Source organism: Salmo salar, chromosome 14, assembly GCF_965601325.2.
Source record: "Salmo salar chromosome 14, fSalSal1, whole genome shotgun sequence".
In the NCBI taxonomy this organism is placed as follows: Eukaryota; Metazoa; Chordata; class Actinopteri; order Salmoniformes; family Salmonidae; genus Salmo; species Salmo salar.
Window position 1 is genome coordinate 21,583,664 of NC_138304.1, and position 22,335 is coordinate 21,605,998.

The following is a 22,335-nucleotide window of genomic DNA, read 5'->3' on the forward strand; positions in this document are numbered from 1 at the left end:
AAGGATCTGTATTCCCAGTCATATGAAATCCATAGATTTAGAGCCTAAATGATTTATTGAAATTGACTGATTTCATTATATGAACTGTAACTCAGTAAAATCTTTGAAATTGTTGTGTTTATATTTTTGTGTAGTGTACATCCACCAAAATGTCTTCAAGGCCACCCACCAACACATTTCTGGCTACACCATTGAAACTGGTACCTTACCCATATGGTTTAAGTTGGCACTGGAAGAAAGGAGAGGCTGGAGAGGTGTTTTCAAACTAAGGTAGGATTCATTAAAGGCTAATCACTTTTTCTGGTGCTCCTATTCTGTTTGGTGGTGCTAACTTTTAAAAGTTGGGAGCACCAGTGCTACCAATGAAAACGTGTCTAGTTCAATCTAGCCCATTTGTTATGACTGTCAATACATAAGAAGCCTTGAGTGAATGAGAGCAACAGTTCAATCCAGAGCCATTCATGTAAATAATAGCTGTTAGTCAATTAACTGTGGGCCTACTTTGGAGGTCAAAATCAGATGTATCCAAACGTTCTATTTAGTTTTCTGTAAAATATTGCCATAGAGCTCGCCAGCGTGTAGTCCTAAAACCCGGAAATAGGTTTTGCTCTATAAGATAATAGCAGTCAGTTAACATGACCCTTAAGAAACCTGTTTTTGGACTCCCGAGTAGCGCAGCGGTGTATAAGGCACTGCATCTCAGTGCTTGAGGCGTCACACCAGACACCCTAGTTCGAGTCCAGGCTGTTTCACAATCGGCCGTGATTGGGAGTCCCACAATTGTCCCAGCGTCGTCCGGGTTTGGCCGTCCATTGTAAATAAGAATGTGTTCTTAACTGGCTTGCCTAGTTAAAGGTTACACATTAAATAATTCAAAATTCACAAAAAGTGACGTTAGCTGATAAATGATCTCATAATACGAAACCTTATTTTCGGCGTTTATCCAAAAACGCCATTAATTCTCCCCATAGGCTTTGACCAACGAATGGCGGAGTTAGTACCTGTAAAAAGACGCTATTACTAATTCGCTATGTAAATAGTAGTTTACATTTCCAATGCAGTGTTTTTCTTCTCCTTTACAACCACTAGATGGCACATTTAGGTCATATTTAAATACTGTACGTTACAGGTTAGGCCTCCAAAATATACATGTCAAACTATTTAGTGTGTGCTGTGCATATGGGATGGTTGAGATAATTACAGAATGTTTGGTCTACTTTTTAAACGTATTTTTCACTTTGTCAGTAACCTATTGATTTTTTTTTTATCAAAAAGGCTAAATATAAGTTAATTATAACATGTTTTTACGAGTCGTTTTGTGACGTACATTGCTGTCTAGAGTCATACAATTGTAGAGAAATTATATTTGTCCTCAATCTACAGTAACGTGTAAAGCTCCTCCCATGTGTAGTTTTTCCCCTGTAGTGTTCAGTTGGAGAGGACGAGTGCTTGGTCGACATTTTAGCACTGCATCATCAAGACTGACGTGGGGACTACGTGGGCAGAGGCTCGAGCCATCCACTCCTACCATAATTAGTGACGAGTCTGACTACGTAAAACTTTGGTAAGTTATTACACGGTAGACTAGTCGTGGGACTCGTTCTGAAAGAAAAAAAAAAGTAGAGAAAACAAAACAGAAAGATCACCGTTTACAATGACGCATGGACAAACTTCCAGTTTTGTCAGTCGAATCTACAGGCTAATGACAATGTTAGCTAAAGCTAGTTGCTAGCTCTGGTTACGTGGACAATCTCCTTCCTGTGTGTTAGCCAGCTGAAGTACTTTATGCACAGACACGAATGGAACAGTTTGCTCGCTTGCTAACTGGCATAGACAGTGAATTGGCTTGCCAGCCAGCGTCCGTATTACTTTTTAAAAACTAGCAGCTGTCTGCTACTAGCTAACGTTAGTTACATGAGAAATAACGTTAGCTATCCACCTTTCATGCTTTTCGGTGTTAAGTCGCAGTTTCTCTCGAGCGTTTGTCTACAGCTGCATAAATTACGCTACTCCATTCGCGTTCAATTTTTGGAAAGGTAGTTGGCCTGCTAACGAAAAAAATACCCTGTTAATAAATGTACCCAAAGTCTATCTTGTTTAGGTGCTGAATATGGCTACAGATGTTATAAGCTAGCTCGCTACAAATGAACAATTTCAGAGTGACAGCTTCGAAACTCTGGATCCTCCCCTTTTGTGTTCAGACAGACATGCGGCTGTCTTTGCTATATGGGAGTTATGCCGGGGGGCACAGCTCTGACGGGGGAAAATCTTTTGGGACGGTTATCCAACTCGGAATTCGAAATCGGAAACTCTGGTTTCTTTATAGCGCTCCGACCTGAAGATCACTGACTTCATGTTTTGACCTCGTCGCCCCCCCCCCCCCCCCCCCCCCCCCTCAAAGCACCATTTGAAAATGGGAAAACATGAACCAAGCCAACGCAACAATCACGTTTCACACAATGTTTAATTCAATATTTTAATTAAATCAAACGTTTGAAATGTGTTTCATGTAATGCATTGTCACTGAAGGGGTTTGTTCTGTAGTGACAGTAGGCCACTTGTAACTTATTCAAAAGCCCTCGAATTGATGGCATTTGTTCTCCAACATGCAAAGCCACTAGGCATTCCTTGCATTTCTTTAAAGTGTGTATCCCAGTTTAATCAATTGGTTTACAGCACAGGAGGACCCTAACACAATACTTTAACTAATGGGCTCCCAAGTGGCGCAGCGATCTAAGGTACTGCATCTCAGTGCAAGAGGCGTCACTGCAGACCCTTGTTCGATTCCAGGCTGTATCACAACTGGCTGTGATTGGGAGTCCCATAGGGCTGCGCACAATTGACCCAGCGTTGTCTGGGTTAGGTTTTGACCGGGGTAGGCCGTCATTGTAAATAAGAATTTCTTCTTAACTGACTTGCCTAGTTAAATAAAACAAATGTGCAAACAGTTCTGTTACATATTCTTATTCATTCCTTTAAACTTGTGTGTGTATAAGGTAGTTGATGTGAAATTGTTAGATTACTTGTTAGATACTACTGCATGGTCGGAACTAGAAGCACAAGCATTTTGCTACACTCGCATTAACATCTGCTAACCATGTGTATGTGACCAATAAAATGTTATTTGATTTTGATGGCAGCCCAATCAACCAGCACTGTTTTTGTAATCAGGCAGTTGTTCTGTACAAATGACAACATGAATTGCTTTAATCTAATGATATAATATTGAAATAGTCTTAGACTTACATTTCCCAAAGGGAGCATCATTTGTTCTTATCTAATCATCTATTGGGGTGTTTTTTTTTGTGCGCTTTTCAGCAGCCATGGCATCACCCAGGTGGGTGCTACATGTTTTGGCAATGTTCCAAAACACTCCAAACCAACTCATATTACAGAATCCCATTCTTAATGATGTCTCTGCACAAGTGAAAAGTGATTAGTGCTTTTTTTGGGTTGATTCGATTACAAAAAGTCATCACAGTTTTGGGTTTAGATTTTTTTTGTTTTTGTGGATTGAATGCTGTAACAACTCAGAATATAAGTCCCATGATGGGAAAGGGGGATACCTAGTCAGTTGTACAACTGAATGTCTTCAACTGAAATGTGTCTTCCGTATTTAACCCAACCCCTCTGAATCAGAGAGGCGCGGGGGGCTGCCTTAATCAACATCCACGTTTTCGGCGCCCGGGCAACAGTGGGTTAACTGCCTTGCTAAGGGGCAGAACGACAGATTTTTACCTTGTCAGCTCGGGGATTCGATCCAACAACCTTTGTAGTGACTGTCCATTACTGCTTATCACTTATTAACCATTTTAATCACTTTACTTTAATAAAATGTTTCAGTTGTGTATATCACATTTGTTTTATTTCATTCCAAGTCATCATCTCTATAGCGCTGCTGCCTATGATGTCTGACAAAATCACTGTTTTAGTAGTTCTTCAAAGTAAATAAGGCATACTTTTATGACTGCTGAATACCAACTATCAATCACTTAGATCATCTATTTTTAAGGTAAAGACCTCGCGAAGCAACTGCTTTCTATCCCTCTCGATCGCACATTCTCTCTCCGTGTCTGCTCCACAGACTGGACAAGTAGGCGGGCGGACAATGGATTATGGTCATTGTAGTTAATTACCACGTTTTCTGCGCTCATCTATTTAGAAAATTGGCCTGTTGGAAACTACAACTCTGTACTACATCGCACAGTTCAGGCTTGATCTGATTATCTCTAAAGAAACTGTGCAGCGAGCGCACAGATAAAAAAAAAATATATATATATATATATTCAATTAAAGTAATTGAACCTACATTGCTCGATTAGTTGTTTAAAAACAGAAAAATAACCAACATTTCGGTTAATTGCTCAGTACTACCCTGCACTCAATCTTGGATTCGTTTTTCCACTGTCCCATTAATCCATATTTACATTTTTGTTGTAGTTTTATTCATGTTTTTCATTCAAATATGGATTCATGGCACAGTGGAATTTTTGAGTGCAGACACAACATTTAGGATGAGATTTTGATGTAATATGAGTTGGTGTGGAGTGTTTTCTTATATGCTTTATAGTCAATTGCAAGTGATCATTCAGAAAAATGTGACAACCAATTTCCTTTGTCATGATACAAAATATAAAAAATTATGGTTTGGGGGATCAACTACAAGCTACAGGAAGAGTGAAAATAAGGACACATAGAAAAAAATGATTAACTTCCCCTTCAATTGTGCTCAATTTCCTGACATTTCTAGTCCGATGACCATGGACACAGCGGTTGCGTCATCACAGCAGGATGGAAGTGTTGATTACTCTCTCTCTGATGAAGAACCAAGTCAGAGCGACTCCAACTCACCGACTGCTGTACATACTCAGGTAGCGCTTTTGTGTAGTGTGTGTTGTGGCCACTATCACTCATCACTCTTATATTCAGAGATGCATCAGGATCTAAAGCCTGGTCCCAAATCTGTTGGTGTTCTTGCCAACTCCGTTTCTCATTGTCAAGCCAAACGCAACAATAAATGACAAGGAGTTGGCATGATGGCACAAACAAGCACATTTAGACACACTGATGCTGTAGTATCCTTTTCTGAAATATTGTTAATGGGTTGTAAAATCAATTGAACGTCTTGTTTTTCTCCAGGTTTCCGGAACAGGAGACTCCGCTGGCATGACAGTGGTGCAGTTACCTGTTGAGCAGACAGTTCAGGTCCAGGCTGTCATCCAGGCTCCTCAGGCCTCTGTCATCCAGTCACCACAGATGCAGACTGTACAGGTAGCTACTAGAGCTCCATCCCTTCCTTATACCCTCAGGTTGAGTCCCAACTTGCACCTCCTTCCCTATAGTTCACTACTTTTGAAAGTAGTGGTCTATAGGTGTCATTGGGGATGCAGCCTCAAGGGTCACTCGTCTTGGCTCAATACAGTAATTCAGTAGTTTGTTTTTTCCCCCCATAGAACAATTCCAGAATGGTTTTGAGTACTTGTAGCTGTATTTTGTTAGCCTGAGTGCCAGTCTGTTTGTCCCATCATGTCAAATTCTTGTCACTCTTTGTCATGTCGTTGACAATGACAGCAATGGAGTTAGGAAGAGTACAGACATATCTGGGGCCAGGCTAGTAGTTTCTGATGTTGTGTATCAGTGATCCCAAGGATGTAACAAAGGCTATCTTCACATCTACAGGTGTGGGTGTTCTGATTCTAATGTAGCAATCTCACTTAATTGGCCTTGTCTGAGAAATGGGTTTAGCCTTGTCTGTGATTTAAGCTAATCAGTTTGACCTTCATGCACCGGATGTTGTATTGTGTCTGGCAGTCTCTTAGAAAACACACTGTCTGCTTGCATTAGACAAATCAGCACATGTCACGCTCATTTTCCTATTTTTTTCTCTAAATCACACTCCCCAACAAAGAATGAGTCACAAATGTCACTCTATTCCATATAGTGCACTACCTTTGACTAGAGCCCTGTGAATAGGGCAATAGGGTGTTATTTGGAACACAACCTGAGATTTATACTGTTTGGGAATGAGTTATTTTTCAGTATTCAGTAAGATATTTTAAAATGGAGGGAGGTGGCCCTACACAGGGACCGTGTCTATGCATTACTTTCAGACTTTTTTTTGCTCCAGATTACCTCTATAGCTGGGCTTGAAGGTGGGGAGTCGGCAGTCACAGACACACAGAAAAGAAGAGAGATTCTCTCAAGACGCCCATCTTATCGGTAGGCAGATATGAAAACATTGCAAATATACAAATTGTATGTATCCCAAAGGACACCTTATTCCCTATATAGTGCACTACTTTTGACCAGAGACCTATGGGCCCTGGTTAAAAGTAGTGCACTATAAATGGAACAAGATGTAAGTTTATATATTTGGGGCAGCACGTAGTGTAGCGGTTAGGAGTGTTGGGCCAGTAACCGAAAGGTCACTGGTTCGAATACCCGATCCGACTAGGTGAATAATGTCTGTGCTCTTGTACAAGGCACTTAATCCTAATTGCTCCTATAAGTCGCTCTGGATAAGAGCATCTGCTAAATGACACCATTTTGATATACAGTGCATTCGGAAAGTATTCAGACCGCTTGACTTTTTCCACATTTTGATATGTTACAGCCTTATTCTAAAATTGATTAAAAACAAAAAATATCCTCAATCTACTCACAATACCCCATAATGACAAAGTAAAAAGATATTTTAGCAAATTTGAAAAAATTAAAAAATGTAATTACATTTACATAAGTATTCAGACTCTTTACTCAGTACTTTGATGAAGCACCTTTGTCAGTGATTACAGTCTAGAGTCTTCTTGGGTATGATGCTACAAGCTTGGCACACCTGTATTTGGGGTTTCTCCCATTCCCCTCTGCAGATCCTCTCAAGCTCTGTCAGGTTGGATGGGGATAATCGCTGTACAGCTATTTTCAGGTCTCTCCAGAGATGTTCGATCAGGTTCAAGTTCGGGCTCTGGCTGGGCCACTCAATGACGTTCAGAGACTTGTCCCGAAGCCACTCGTGCGTTGTCTTGGCTGTGTGCTTAGGGTCGTTGTCCTGTTAGAAGGTGAACCTTCGCCCCATTTTGAGGTCCTGAGCGCTCTGGAGGAGGATCTCTCTGTACTTTGCTCCGTTCATCTATGCCTCGATCCTGACTAGTCTCCCAGTCCATGCCGCTGAAGGAAATCCCCACAGCGTGATGCTGCCACCACTATTCTTCACCGTGTGGATGGTGCTAGGTTTCCTCCAGACGTGACACTCGGCATTCATGCCAAAGAGTTGAATCTTGGTTTCATCAGACCATGGAATCTTGTTTCTCATGGTCTGAGAGTCTTTAGGTGCCTTTTGGCAAACTCCAAGCTGGCTGTCATGTGCCTGTTACTGAGGAGTGGCTTCCGTCTGGCCACTCTACCATAAAGGTGGAGTGCTGCAGAGATGGTTGTCCTTCTGGAAAGGTTCTTCCATCTCCACAAAGGAACTCTAGAGCTCTGTCAGAGTGACCATCGGATTCTTGGTCACCTCCCTGACCAAGGCCGTTCTCCTCCGATTGCTCAGTTTGGCCAGGCAGCTAGCTCTAGGTCTTGGTGGTTCCAGACTTATTTGATTTTAAGAATGATGGAGGCCACTGTGTTCCTGGGGACCTTCAATGCTGCAGAAATGTTTTGGTACCCTTCCCCAGATCTGTGCCTCAACACAATCCTGTCTCTGAGCTTGGTTTTTGCTCTGACATGCGCTGTCAACTGTGGGACCTTATATGGACAGGTGTGTGTGTGCCTTTCCTAATCATGTCCAATCAATTCATTATTATTATTATTATTATTATTATATTATATATTTTTTTAACTAGTCAGTTAAGAACTAATTCTTATTTACAATGATGGCCTACCCTGGCCAAACCCGGACAATGCTGGGCCAATTGTGCGCTGGCCTATGGGACTCCCAATCACGGCCGGATACAGACCTGGATTCGAACCAGGGACTGTAGTGACGCCTCTTGAACTGAGATGCAGTGCCTTAGACCGCTGCGCCATTCGGGAGCCGCAGGTGGACTCCAAGTTGTAGAAACATCTCAAGGATGATCAATGGAAACAGGATGCACCAGAGCACAATTTCAAGTCTCATAGCAAAGGGTCTGAATACTTATGTAAATAAGGTATTTCTGTTTTCATTTTTAATACTTTTGCAAACATTTCTAAAGGTGCGTTTTCGCTTTGTCATTATGGGGTATTGTGTGTATATTGCTGAGGATTTGAAAAAAAAGGAATAAATTTTAGAATAAGGATGTAATGTAACAAAATATGGAGAAAGTCAAGGGGTCTGAATGCTTTCCGAAGGCACTGTATAACCATTGACATTTCAAAGCAATATAAGCAGAGTAGTTTATTACGTGCTTTCCTCTTTCCTTCAGAAAAATCCTCAATGAACTATCATCGGATTCCTCCTCAATTCCGAGAATTGAGGAGGAGAAACCTGAAGATGAGGTTCCACCCTCCAGTGTTTCTTCAGTTCAAGTTCCAACTTCAATCTATCAGACCAGCTGTGGCCAATACAGTGAGTTTCATTAGGCTCTGGTCAAAAGTGGTGCACTATACAAGGAATAGGTTGCCATAGTTGGGACGCAACTATGGTGTAAATGTTGACTTGCACTCACTATTGTGACAAGTTCTATATCCAATTTGTGTTATTGTGTAAGAGATCTTAAACTGAGGATTCATTGAGGAGGCTAAATTCTCCATTTTACAGTAGTGCATCAATAAGCTAGTGACCCAACCTTACCATCCATAAAGTACAGTTCTTTTTTATATTTGAAGAAAACATCTAATCTAATAGATCGAAAGGTGCTGCTTAGAAACGGCAGATAACAGTAATGAGCTATTTGTCGCAGTGTTCAAAAATGCAGAACTGCATGTGACAATTGTCACTCGTTGACAAAATAAACTCCCACACCCTTTTACTTCTGCACATTGATTATTCATGTTTTGGTCAGAGACCTTTTTTAGATTCACACTAACATCCATATATACCTCTGAGTAACCCTTTACTTCTAAAAACGTGTGTCCCTCTTCAGTTGCCATCACCCAGGGGGGAGCCATCCAGATAGCCAGCCCAGGCAGTGAGGGCCTCCAGGGTGTACAGTCACTGGCCATGTCCAACTCTGGTACCCAGATCCTGCAGTACGCAGCCCAGGCAGGGGACTCTGGACAGCAGTTATTCTCTGTGCAAGGTGGCCAGGTGGTGATACAAGGTAAGAACTGTACTGAACCCTTTACACTCGTGGGAATTGGCTTATGTGGATACGTCTAAATTAAAATGTTTCTTAGAGGAAATATGGAAAGCATATACATACGCATGGTGGCAATTGAAAGGGAACAGTTTGGGGATCATGGGAAAATTATTAGACTAAAGTTGAGGACACAACAGTTCATCTGACAAGACTGAATCCAAACACTACAATGTTGATTTTATGTGCATTTTACGTTTACTGTACTTTTCACCATATTTGTTGATAACGAAATCTGAAAATACTGTGGATGCATTCAGTAATATGATAAGAATATTCTTGGAACATGTGGGGTAGGTGCAACATAAGGGTTTGAGTGAGAGGACTAACTGGTGTCTCCAAGGGGACACGTATCTCTCCAAAGTGCACAGTTCCTAAGTCATTTCAATGCACTTTTATGACTCAAAGAAGTCTTCAACACTAAGGTACTTTTTTGAGCTCTTTTAGCTGTGCCGTTGAGGGACTAGAGCAAGCACACTTGTTGTTTTGTTTGGAACACAACCCTGCATCCCCACCATCACACAATTACTGTCGCTGTTTACTCAATCCAAAAACACAATCTGGGTCAGGTAGGAATTATTTAAAATGAATCTATTGCCAACATGGCTAGCTTTATTATCAAATAAATCTTAGTGTTAGGCTTTCACAAGGTAATTCAGAGAAACAGATTATTTTGGTGTGCATAGAAAGGAGTCATGAGTGCTTTCATGTGTGCGTTCCTCAGTGAATTCTCTTTACAACAGACAAACAGGCTCATTCTGTTCAGAACAACCCAGGGTTTGACGCCATGTCATCTTGTAACTACATCAAACATAGTGATCATAAACATTAATACTGTACATGACATGGAAATGTGAAATGCACATTTTGACTCAGTGTTTGGCTCGCTTGTATGACATCAAAGTGGTATTTATTATAATCCTCAATGTCTCATCTTCCAAAGTACATAGAGCCCTTTTCATTTACAGGATTTCCCTCACTCAGACAACCCAAAATCTGCAAAAGTTGCCCAATTAGCAGGAGGGATGGTGCAACTTCTTGACCCGTGCAGTGCTCAAGTTCAGAACGGCTGTCAGTCAAAACCCATACAGCACTGTGAAGCACAGAGCCTGAGCTCTGATATCATTTATAGTATGTTACTGTAAAGCCACTGCGTTTCAATTTAGGCGCTTATCAGTGCCCAAATCTGCCTTTTTCAACCAGAACACAGGTATGAGTGTAAAGAGCTACATGAACTCCTATCTCTTTATGTCCCAAATGGCATGCTCTTCCCTAAATCAGGATGTTTTTCTTTTATTGTCCAGTGTTAGTGATCGCTGATAGTAGTGGAACCCGGTGTGTGTGGCCTGCGCCTGCCCACCGTGCGGGCCGCTGCCCCCGTGCGGGCCGACTAGCCCATCCGTGACGAGGACCGACTAGCCCATCCGTGACGAGGACCGACTGCCCACCGGCGGGCCGACTGCCCCGTGACGAGGACCGACTAGCCCATCCGTGACGAGGACCGACTAGCCCATCCGTGACGAGGACCGACTAGCCCATCCGTGACGAGGACCGACTAGCCCATCCGTGACAAGGACCGACTAGCCCATCCGTGACAAGGACCGACTAGCCCATCCGTGACAAGGACCGACTAGTTGTCCGAGATGCTGTTCTGCACACCACCGTTGTACTGCGGCGTTATTTGTCTGTTTGTGGCCCGCCTGTTAACTTGCATGATTCTTGCCAATCTACCTCGACCTCTCTCGTCAACGAGCTGTTTTGGCCCACAGGACTGCCGCTGACTGGATGATTTTTGTTTGTCGCACAGTTTGCGGAAAACCCTCAACACTGTTGTGTGTGAAAAGCACTAGGAGGGCAGCTGTTTCTGAGATACTGGATCCGCCTTACCTGGCACCGACGATCATACCACACTCAAAGTTGCTTAGGTCACTCATTTTGCCCATTCTAATGTTCAATCGAACAGTAACTGAATGCCTCAATGACTGTCTGACGTATTTATATAGCAAGCCACGGCCACGTGACTCACTGTCTGTAGGAGCGATCCATTTTCGTGAACGGGGTTGTTTACCTAATAAACTGGCCGGTGAATGTGTATCTCTCATGTGTGGGAATACTTTGGAACAGATTTCCAAAATTAAAGTAACTTGGAGCTGATTTGCTGGTGTTTTCAGTTGTATGTCCAGCAACTAAATGTTTTTTTTATTAAAATATCAATAAAAAAATAAATGCTCAGAACTTAGGTGGCCAAATAAAATCACCTGAAAGCCAAATTCGGCCTGTGGGCCCCCAGTTGGGGAACACTGCCCTATATAATGCAATACTTTCGGACCAGGACCCATGGGTAATAGGGTTCACATTTTGGATACAGTCTGTACTTTATAATCATCTGGTCTTTCTGTCCTTAGGCTTCCTAGTTATTTCATTAGATTACATTGAAATGGTGTGATTCATTAAGTCATGGGTTTGCATTCATTTAGCAGAAGAACAGAAGAAGGCTCTCTAAGTGGCTGGAGCATGACTAGTTTTTCTCAAAGAAATGTCAATCATGGTTGGTTGACCCTGTAATGTTACTTACAGTACCATGCAACCAGTGTCATGATTTAACAATAGAGTATACACTACCGTTCAAAAGTTTGGGGTCACTTAGAAATGTCGTTGTTTTTGAAAGAAAAAACATTTCTGTCCATTTTAAAAGGCCAGCAGCCCGGAGTCGCCTCTTCACTGTTGACGCTGAGACTGGTGTTTTGCGGGTACTATTTAATGAAGCTGCCAGTTGAGGACTTGTGAGGTGTCTGTTTCTCAAACTAGACCCTCTAATGTACTTGTCCTCTTGCTCAGTTGTGCACCAGGGCCTCCCACTCATCTTTCTATTCTGGTTAGAGCCCGTTTGCGCTGTTCTGTGAAGGGAGTAGTACACAGCGTTGTACGAGATGTTCAGTTTCTTGGCAATTTTTTGCATGGAATAGCCTTCATTTCTCAGAACAAGAATAGACTGACGAGTTTCAGAAGGAAGTTATTTGTTTCTGGCCATTTTGAGCCTGTAATCGAACCCACAAATGCTGCTCCAGATACTCAACTAGTCTAAAGAAGGCCAGTTTTATTGCTTCTTTAATCAGAACAACAGTTTTCAGCTGTGCTAACATAATTGCAAAAGGGTTTTCTAATGATCAATTAGCCTTTTAAAATTATAAACTTGGATTAGCTAACACAACGTGCCATTGGAACACAGGAGTGATGTTTGCTGATAATGGGCTTCTGTACGCCTATGTAGATATTCCATAAAAAATCTGCCATTTCCAGCTACAATAGTCATTTACAACATTAACAATGTCTGCACTGTATTTCTGATCAATTTGATATTATATTAATGGATGAAAAATGTGCTTTTCTTTCAAAAACAAGGACATTTCTAAGTGACCCCAAAATTTTGAACGGTGGTGTATATGAATGGTTTTAGATTAGTTCATCAGAGCATTGTAATGGTTTCCCTTAACAGTCAGTTTCCCTGTATTTCAATGGTACTTCTTTACAGCTGGACTTATTTTCCAGAGAAACTGATGAAAAACCTTAAATCATATCCTAACAAGTAGTAAAAGCCAATCCTCAGGGACTGCTTCAATCAGGGTGCTCACATTAGTACTACTACTGCTGTTATTTGGGCACACTAACCTCCTGTTTGATCTCCGTTGCCTAGTTGCGTCATAGGGTCTAAAAATATCCAGCTAGCCCTCCCTGCGTCTTTCCCTCCCTCCCCCCTGCCTCGCTGCATTGTGTAGCTCCACTTTAGCATTTGATCCAGGAGAGGAGCAGGGGGAGGGGCCTAGAGGTGGAATGTCTTATTGACTTCAGCAGGGCCAGTGATGTCATTGTGATGTCAATGTCCCTAATTGTAATTTTGTGCAAAGTTGATGGGTGACCTCTCCATGCAGACAGAGCGAGACACACACAGGCAGATAGAAAGACAGTCTGATAAAGACAGAAAAAGTGTGGTTCTGTGGAGCCTGTGTTAGAGTAGAATATATGGCTGTTACTGGAGATGAGACTGAATCAGGTATGTAACTGTTTTTTTTAAGTTTCTCTCTAAGTGTTTCTCAGACTTAGATTTTCATAGAAAATGAAATGTTGCATGCTGGCAGTAATTGAAAATGTATAGCTGCATTGTTGTACAAGTCAGATATCAATCTGCATCGTCTATATTTCGACGGCAAAATAAATCTTTATACATTTTGTTTTTGTGAGGAATGACTTTAAAGTTGGGTTGGTTAAATGTCTTTACAGAACTTTTAAGCATTGATAAAAAGATTTATGTAGTCTACCAAAGGTGCCAGTTCGCTTGGCGTCTTCAGAGTATTTTTTTCAAGATACTGAATGTTTTTAAGGGAACAGAGGAAACCAATAGCAAACTGAGACGTGCACTGACTGAGGGTTAATAGCTAGCTACCACAGAGGCATCTTGCCCACAGTTCTTTCTGAGACTTGAACACCTTGCAAGAGTACTGTATAATTGCCATTCAGCATTCCTGTAGTGAAAAGCTAGACATAACTGTTGACCGAACAAGGCGGTAAGTGTTTGGTTAGCTTACTCAATCCGCCGGTACCGGTCTGCCTGCCCCCTGAAATGCTCAAACAGAACGCTTCTCTGGATCAGCGAGGGAGAGGGGTGGTGGATGTGTGTTGACGTCAATCCGGTTTCCTGGAAGCAGATCTGGGCAGGGAAATGAAAATGCGTCGAGTGAGACCCAGATTGACGTCAGCAGGGTGTCATGCTGTGATTAGGCTACAGACAGAACAGAGCCCTCTGAGAGCAGTGAGCACAGCGTCGGCGATGCCAGTTTTAGTAATCCACTCAGATGACGACAGAGAGAGAAGAGCTCAGCCTGGTGTAGCCCCTCACATCTGCAGGCTGATGCTTGCTCACTCATGCGTTAAAACACGAGTGCAGTGGTAGCATTTGGGCTATTATCAATTCATAAATGTTACCAAAATGTTTTATTTTTTTTTTAAACATTTTTGTGAAAGCATAGTTGTTTTGTATAATTGTTTGTTCTTGCCATAGGTGCCTTCAGAAAGTATTCATACCCCTTGATTTATTCAACATATTCCACGTTGTTACAGCCTGAATTCAAAATGGATTAAATATATTTTCTCACCAATCTACACACAATATCCAATGACAAAGTAAAAACATGTTTTTAGACATTTTTAAAAATGTATTAAATTAAATACTGAAATATCTAATTTACATAAGTATTCACACGCCTGATGCAAAAATCCCTAGTCTATGACAGAACCCATGCTTGAAAATATGAAGAGTGGTACTCTGTGTGTTGTTGGATTTGCCCCAAACATAACACTTTGTATTCAGGTCAAAGTTAATTTCTTTGCCACATTTTTTGCAGTTTTACTTTAGTGCCTTGCAAACAGGATTATTGTTTTGGAATATTTTTATTCTGTACAGGCTTCCTTCTTTTCACTCTGTGGAAAGAATTGTGGAGGTTAGTATTGTGGAGTAACTACAATGTTGTTAATCCATCCTCAGTTTTCACATATCATAGCCATTAAACTGTGTAGCTGTTTTAAAGTCACCATTGGCCTCATGGTGAAATCCCTGAGTGGTTTTCTTCCTCTCTTGCAACTAAATTAGAAAGGACACCTGTCTCTTTGTAGTGACTGGGTGTATCGATACACCATCCAAAGTGTAATTAATAACTTCCCCATGCTCAAAGGGATATTCAATGTCAGCTTTTTGCTATTTTTAACCATCTACCAATAGGTGCCGGTCTTTGCGAGGCATTGGAAAAACCTCCCTGGTCTTTGTGGTTGAATCTGTTTGAAATTCATTGCTCGACTGAGGGACCTTACAATTATCTGTATGTGGAGTATAGCGATGAGGAAATCATTCAAAAATAATGTTAAACACTATTATTGCACACAGAATGAGTCCATGCAACTTGTGACTTGTTAAGCAAATTTTTACACCTGAACTTACTTCGTTTTGCCATAACAAAGGGGTTGAATACTTATTGACTTAAGACATTTCAGCGTTTAGTTTTACATTTTTTTCTTGCCCTTTTTCTCCCCAATTTTGTGATACCCAATTGGTAGTTACAGTCTTGTCCCATCGCTGCAACCCCTACAGACTCGGGAGGGGCGACGGTTGAGAGCCATGCGTCCTCCGAAACACGACCATGCCAAGCCGCACTGCTTCTTGAAACACTGCTCGCTTAACTCGGAAGCCAGCCACACCAATGTGTCGGAGGAAACACCGACCGAAGTCAGCTTGCAGGCGCCCAGCCTGCCACAGGGAGTCACTAGAGCGCGATGGGACAAGGAAATCCTGGCCGGCCAAACCTTCCCCTAACCCAGACAACGCTGGGCCAATTGTGCACCGCCTCATGGGTCTCCCAGTCACGGCAGGCAGTGGCACAGCCTGGGATCGAACCCGGGTCTGTAGTGACGGCTCAAGCACTGCGACGCATTTGTAAACATTTCTGAAAACATAATTACACTTTGACATTATGGGCTATTATGTGTAGGCCAGTGACACACAATCTCAATTTAATCAATTTTAAATCGAGCTGTAACACAAAATGTGGAAAAAGTCAAGGGTTGTGAATACTTTCTGAAGGCACTGTAAGCATGATGATAGTTTGTGACAAACATCTTTAGTTTTTTCACTCCTGTAGTTACTTTGCAGTTACTATTAGAAGAGATTAGAAAGGTATTTATCAAAATACCAGCGATCGGATGACAATCTCAATTTCTAAACCGAGGAGCACATTGGAAATAAGTGTATTTTACGCTTTTATGTGTTATCCTCAGATTTAAAAAAAAATATGGAGGTATTCAAAAAAAAAAATTTAAATGCCGAAACGGGTCAGAAATGTACAGTAACAGTCAAAACACACCTACTCATTCCAGGGTATTTCTTTATTTTCTACGTTGTAGAATAATAGTGAAGACATCAAAACTATGAAATAACACATATGGAATGATGTATTAACCAAAAAAGTGTACAACAAATAAATGTGTTTTATATTTGAGATTCTTCAAAGTAGCCACCCTTTGCCTTGATGACTTTTGACTGGTATGGTAGATTGGGAACTAGATTTAGAGGTATACAGTATAGAAAGTGAGTCGAGGAATGGGGGATTGAACCGCTCTCTAGGGCCATATGTGGTTCAGGGGCGGCAGCACTACCACTAGACTACCCCCTGGCAACCTCGGGGATTTCTTTGTACTTTTAAATTGTTTTTTTAATTAATCATCACCAAATAATGTAGGCTGCTATCAGTGATGCTGTCTCTTTCACTTTTGATGGCAGTTATCCACCCAGTAACCAGATAATGACAATTGTCTTCACATAATTGTAGTAATTAATCCCCCCCCCCCCATCGCCTATAAAGCTAATATCCTCTATTCTTTAATGTCAATGTGCACATTGATAATCTGATAAAGACAAGAACACTGGTTACATAAGCTGCTTATTCAGAGGTTTTTTATGACATCAACCAATCAGTGAAATGGTTTTTAATTGAGTTAGGCCTACTGTGTTGGGCAAGGTGATTGTCTATCAATCCTGGTGTTAAGTCACAGGCCATTGGTTAATCTTTTAACAGAGGGGTCAAAAGTGAGGGTTCCTGGCTCTCGTCATGGATCACGCTCTGAATGCATCCCAAATGGCACCATATTCCTTTTTATAGTGCACTACTTTTGACCAGGGCCCAGAGGGAATAGGGTGCCATTTGGGATGAATTCTCACTCTCCCAGTCCAGATTTGACAGAACTACTCAAACCTACGGTACTCTCCCTAATTTGGCAGCTGTGCTGTGATCTTAAATCTGTCTGTAGAAAAATAACAATTTAAATTAGGTTTGTTTTGCTTAATTCACTTGTGTCTGTTGGAATCTGGGCTTGTCTGGTCGTTTTAATAGAAAGTGGTCAGTTGTTGTTTCGCCGTTAAGGATTCCCATCTACTATATTTGTATTTTGTGTTTGTCTAATTTACAGTTGCTTATTATAGATAGATGAGTAATCTTTGTGATTTGAAAAAAAAAAAATGCAGTACTTGATTTTCACCCAGCAAGCTAAATACAGTTGTCATTACAAGTGAGAATTTGTATTCTGATGTCCTGTCTGTCTCTCTGTGCAAGTGATGAACTTGATTTAAGTAAATTACTATCAAAACTAACCCTGATGTTCTGTCTGTGTTCTCTAGCTGCCACTGGAGATATGCCAGCGTACCAGCTGCGTTCGCCCACCTCGGGCCTGCCCCAGGGCCTGGTGATGGCTGCGTCCCCAGGCTCCCTGTCCATGCACAGCCCCCCGGTGCACACTGAGGAGGTCACACGCAAGAGGGAGGTCCGCCTCATGAAGAACAGGTGAGACGGACGCAGTTAGCGTCCCAAATGGCACCCTGTTCCCTTTTATAGTGCACTACATTTGACCAGAGGCCCTGATCAAAAGTAGTACACTATAGAGAGTAGGGTGCCTTTTGGGACGCAGACACAGATTTGACTTGAATTGCTCTGAATTTGGCTAACAACTGAGAAAGGGGAATAGATTTTGAAATCATTCATACTCATCTTTTGGTTTCCTCACTTTCCTGTAGATTTTTAAAGCACTCTTTTCTTTTATTTTTATTTTTTTTGATAATTGGTTAGCTGTAAAGGTTGAGTGGATGTTATGTGAATCGTCTGAGGTGTATTTGTTAACTTTTGATTGGTGCTTAGTGCTGGAATTTCTCACACTGACCATCTCTTTTCCCCCGTCTTCTCCAGGGAGGCTGCACGGGAGTGCCGCAGGAAAAAGAAAGAGTATGTCCGGTGTCTGGAGAACCGCGTGGGTGTGCTGGAAAACCAAAACAAGACCCTCATCGAGGAACTCCGAGCATTAAAGGACATTTACTGCCACAAGAACGAGTAGCTCAGTAGCTGTACTCAGCCTTGTGCCATGAGAGAGAGATCCTACTGAAAAGGCTCATATAGTTCCGTTTACAGACTGACTGCTCTAAAAGACTGGAACAAAAACTACTTTCACTGTCTACTCTGCTTTTTCAGGCCCAGTCACTTTGATACTGCATCAGAGGTTGTCAGGCGGCCATAGGCTTGTGCTCTCCGGGCACAAGTCAAGTCTTGCTCTGGCCCAGGGCCCCTGTCTGTCCTCACTCATGCGCTTGCAAGTGAATACACAAGTCTCGCCCAGCCGCGTTTTGTTTTTGCTATTTTCAGGGAGGCAACCAATGAGAAGCCAGCCTGCAGAGGAAGAGGAAGTACATGTGCTTCCTGAAGGCACACCGCTCACCACCACTGACTCACCACAGTGGAGAAGCAAAAGCTAAAGACCTGCGATAGAGCCTCATTATCAGCCAGCAAGTTTGTGCAAGCAGACTCACCAGCAAGCCAACCTACCTTAGCCTAAGTGCCAGTCTGTTTATGCTATCATGCCAACTCCTTGTTACTTCTTGTCATGTTTGGCTTGACAATGAAACCAATCAAGTTGGCAAGAGCACCAACAGATCTAGGACCAGGCTAAACCTATCTTTACTTTTCACTGCTAGCTAGAGTTGTTCTTATATTACTATACTTCTCTTCTCACCTTGGCTGTAGTCAACATTCCTTTGTGAAATTAGATTAACCCCTTCTTTCAGGACGAAGTGTGATGAGTAAATACACTTTCTGAATCATTGAAGTTTTGGAATGCTGTATTTGGCCATATGAGTCAATTCAAAAATGTTTGACTTAAAGGTCCAATGCAACTGTTTTTATCTCCATAGCAACTAATTCCTGGGTTACAATGACGTACCTTACTGTGATTGTTTTCAATTAGTGGTAAAAAAATTTAATAAAATTTGCTTCTTAGCAAAGAGGTATTTCTCAAGCAAAAATTTAGCTTGGGCTGTCTGGGAGTGGTCTGAGCTGTTATTGGCAGAGAGGTTTGGAACGCTCTTTCTTACAGGTCTATTAACTCATTTAAGACCAAAACACCATCCCACCAAAACGGGCTGAAATTTCAGGTGGTCTTTTCAAACAGCTCTTCCACAAAAAGGGCATTGTCATTTTTTTTACAATTTCACAGTATAATTCCAACCTCATAGTTTTGAAATGATTTTAAAACACAGGCAAATCTAGTTTTTGACCGCACTGGGCCTTTTAATGTTTTACTTGAATTAATGTGTAAGACCCAGTGTCAAGGATCTATCTAACATGCTGACCAAACCGCACTCGTGCGGTCAAAAAGCATTAAACATTTTATGGCAATTTAGCGCGCCAGCTTGCTGTTGCTAGCTTATTTGTCCTGGGATATAAACATTGGGTTGATATTTTACCTGAAATGCACAAGGTCCTCTACTCTGACAATTTAATCCACAGATAAAATGGTAAACCAAATTTGTTTCTCCTCATCTCTCCTCCTTCCTTCAGGCTTCTTTTTCTTCTTTGGACTTCATATGGAGGTTGGAAACCGACTTTACAGCATTACTACAACCGACCAGAGTGTGGACCTCAGTTCATCTTTCAATCACCCACATGGGTATATGCTCCTTAAAACCAATGAGGAGATGGGACGTCGGTATTTGCTCCTAAAATCCAATGAGATTTGAGAGGCAGGACTTGCAGCACGTTGAGCGTCACAAATAGAACCAAGTTCTATTTTGCATCGCACGCGACGCGAGTGGTGTGGTCAGCATGTATGCCTTTTACTTGATGTGCTCTTTTCAAATGGCACAGTTCAAATAAGAAAATAAACATGACATGCCCCTCAGAGGAATTTAAATTAAATAATTATATATTTATAGCCATCTGAGGAATCTTATCTTACCAAGACCATGTTGAAATGACTATTGCTATGCTACTCTTTCAAAATGGCTACATTTTCCGTTTACTGAATAGCTCACCAATCGTTCTCCACTTTGTCTGTCTTGGAACATTACTGTGCTGTGCCAGTATACTGTACACATGTTTAAAAAAAACAAAATACAACCACGGAAAGTACTGATGAGCTAATGCTTGGGTATTTTGACTGTCTTTATAAAAAATGTATGTGAATTACTTGCTAATAACAGGTAGTCTGTGTCCCAAATGGCCCCCTGTTCCCTTTATAGAGCACTACTGTTGACCAGAGTCTTATGGGCCCTGGTCAAAAGTAGTGCACTAAATAAGGAATAGTGGGACATGCATAGAGTTCATGACTGCTCTGTTTAAAGGGTATTGCTAATGAATGTCCATGAGAGCACAGACTTGACTGATGATGCAGCTTCATTTTCTTTCCTCACACCAGTTCTGCTTGCATGATTTTGCACCCTCTCGCGTGCTTTGAATTTTGTGATAACCTTTCTTTCCGTTTTACACGTATGTCCTTTGTATGTTGTCATGCCAGTGGTTATACATTTCAGGTGAGATGTCAAATAAGATGAAAAAGAAAATTGATCTCAGTAAATGTTGTTGGATAGAATTGAAGAGTATGTCAAACAGGTTAGCTCTTAACCAGTTGTTCAGCTCGTATTGATCCTGCTATGTTTGAAAATTGTAAAAAAATATACTATTTCTAATAAAATTTCCTAAAGTTCATACCAGAGTATGAATTTACAGTGAAATTGTTTGTAAGATTCATAGTCAAACTATACCCTATATGGACTGAAGTCTGTTCAACACAATGCCTTACCACTGAAATCAGCCTGGTCTCAAAGACGTAACATGGTAAATGTAAATTGGAGACTCAAATTATTATCATACACTACATGACCAAAATTAAACTCGGCAACAAAAAAAACTCCTCTCACTGTCAACTGTGTTTATTTTCAGCAAACTTAGCATGTGTAAATATTTGTATGGACATAAGATTCAACAACTGAGACAAACTGAACAAGTTCCACAGACATGTGACTAACAGAAATGGAATAATGTGTCCTTGAACAAAGGGGGGGGTCAAAATCAAAGGTAACAGTGAGTATCTGGTGTGGCCACCAGCTGCATTAAGTACTGCAGTGCATCTCCTCATAGACTGCACCAGATTTGCCAGTTCTTGCTGTGAGATGTTACCCCACTCTTCCACGAAGGCACCTGCAAGTTCCCGGACATTTCTGGGGGGAATGACCCTAGCCCTCACCCTCAGATCCAACAGGTCCCAGATGTGCTCAATGGTATTGAGATCCGGGCTCTTCGCTGGCCATGGCAGAACACTGACATTCCTGTCTTGCAGGAAATCACGCACTGAACGAGCAGTATGGCTGGTGGCATTGACATGCTGGAGGGTCATGTCAGGATGAGCCTGCAGGAAGGATACCACATGAGGGAGGAGGATGTCTTCCCTGTAATGCACAGCGTTGAGATTGCCTGCAATGACAACAAGCTCAGTCCGATGATGCTGTAACACACCGCCCCAGACCATGACGGACCCTCCACCTCCAAATCGATCCTGCTCCAGAGTACAGGCCTCGGTGTAACATTCATTCCTTCGACGATAAACGCGAATCCGACCATCACCCCTGGTGAGACAAAACCGCAACTCGTCAGTGAAGAGCACTTTTTGCCAGTCCTGTCTGGTCCAGTGACAGTGGGTTTGTGCCATAGGTGACGTTGCCGGTGAGGACCTGCCTTACAACAGGCCTACAAGCCCTCAGTCCAGCCTCTCTCGGCCTATTGCGGACAGTCTGAGCACTGAGGGAGGGATTGTGCATTCCTGTTGTAACTCAGTCAGTTGTTGTTGCCATCCTGTACCTGTCCCGCAGGTGTGATGTTTGGATGTACCGATCCTGTGCAGGTGTTGTTACACGTGGTCTGCCACTGCGTGGACGATCAGCTGTCCGTCCTGTCTCCCTGTAGTGCTGTCTTAGGCGTCTCTTGGTACGGACATCGCAATTTATTGCCCTGGCCACATCTGCAGTCCTCATGTCTGCTTGCAGCATGTCTAAGGCACGTTCACACAGATGAGCAGGAACCCTGGGCATCTTTCTCTTGGTGTTTTTCAGTCAGTAGAAAGGCCTCTTTTAGTGTCCCAAGTTTTCATAACTGTGACATCAATTGTGGTATTCTGGTAGTCTGTAAGCTGTTAGTGTCTTAACAAC

The 22,335-nt window shown here is 42.0% G+C and overlaps 1 protein-coding gene across 2 annotated transcripts; it reads left to right on the forward strand.

Annotated features, from left to right (window-relative positions):
- Positions 1-1,502: 1,502 nt before the first annotated feature.
- Positions 1,503-21,041, forward strand: crem (cAMP-responsive element modulator). 2 transcript variants are annotated; one of them, NM_001173566.1, is given in 8 exon segments: positions 1,503-1,564; positions 4,751-4,871; positions 5,140-5,271; positions 6,128-6,219; positions 8,400-8,542; positions 9,060-9,236; positions 17,491-17,653; positions 18,053-21,041. In NM_001173566.1, coding segments are annotated over 7 exon segments (969 nt in total). In that variant the 5' UTR covers positions 1,503-1,564; positions 4,751-4,754; the 3' UTR covers positions 18,198-21,041.
- Positions 21,042-22,335: the final 1,294 nt, after the last annotated feature.

Excerpts from the sequence above, each read along its gene's own strand:
- crem (XM_014139502.3), top strand. The coding sequence starts at position 13,293 with ATGGCTGTTACTGGAGATGAGACTGAATCAG. Across the intron at positions 13,324-17,490 it reads TGGAGATGAGACTGAATCAG|CTGCCACTGGAGATATGCCA; the intron begins GTATGTAACTGT and ends TGTGTTCTCTAG. Across the intron at positions 17,654-18,052 it reads GTCCGCCTCATGAAGAACAG|GGAGGCTGCACGGGAGTGCC; the intron begins GTGAGACGGACG and ends CGTCTTCTCCAG.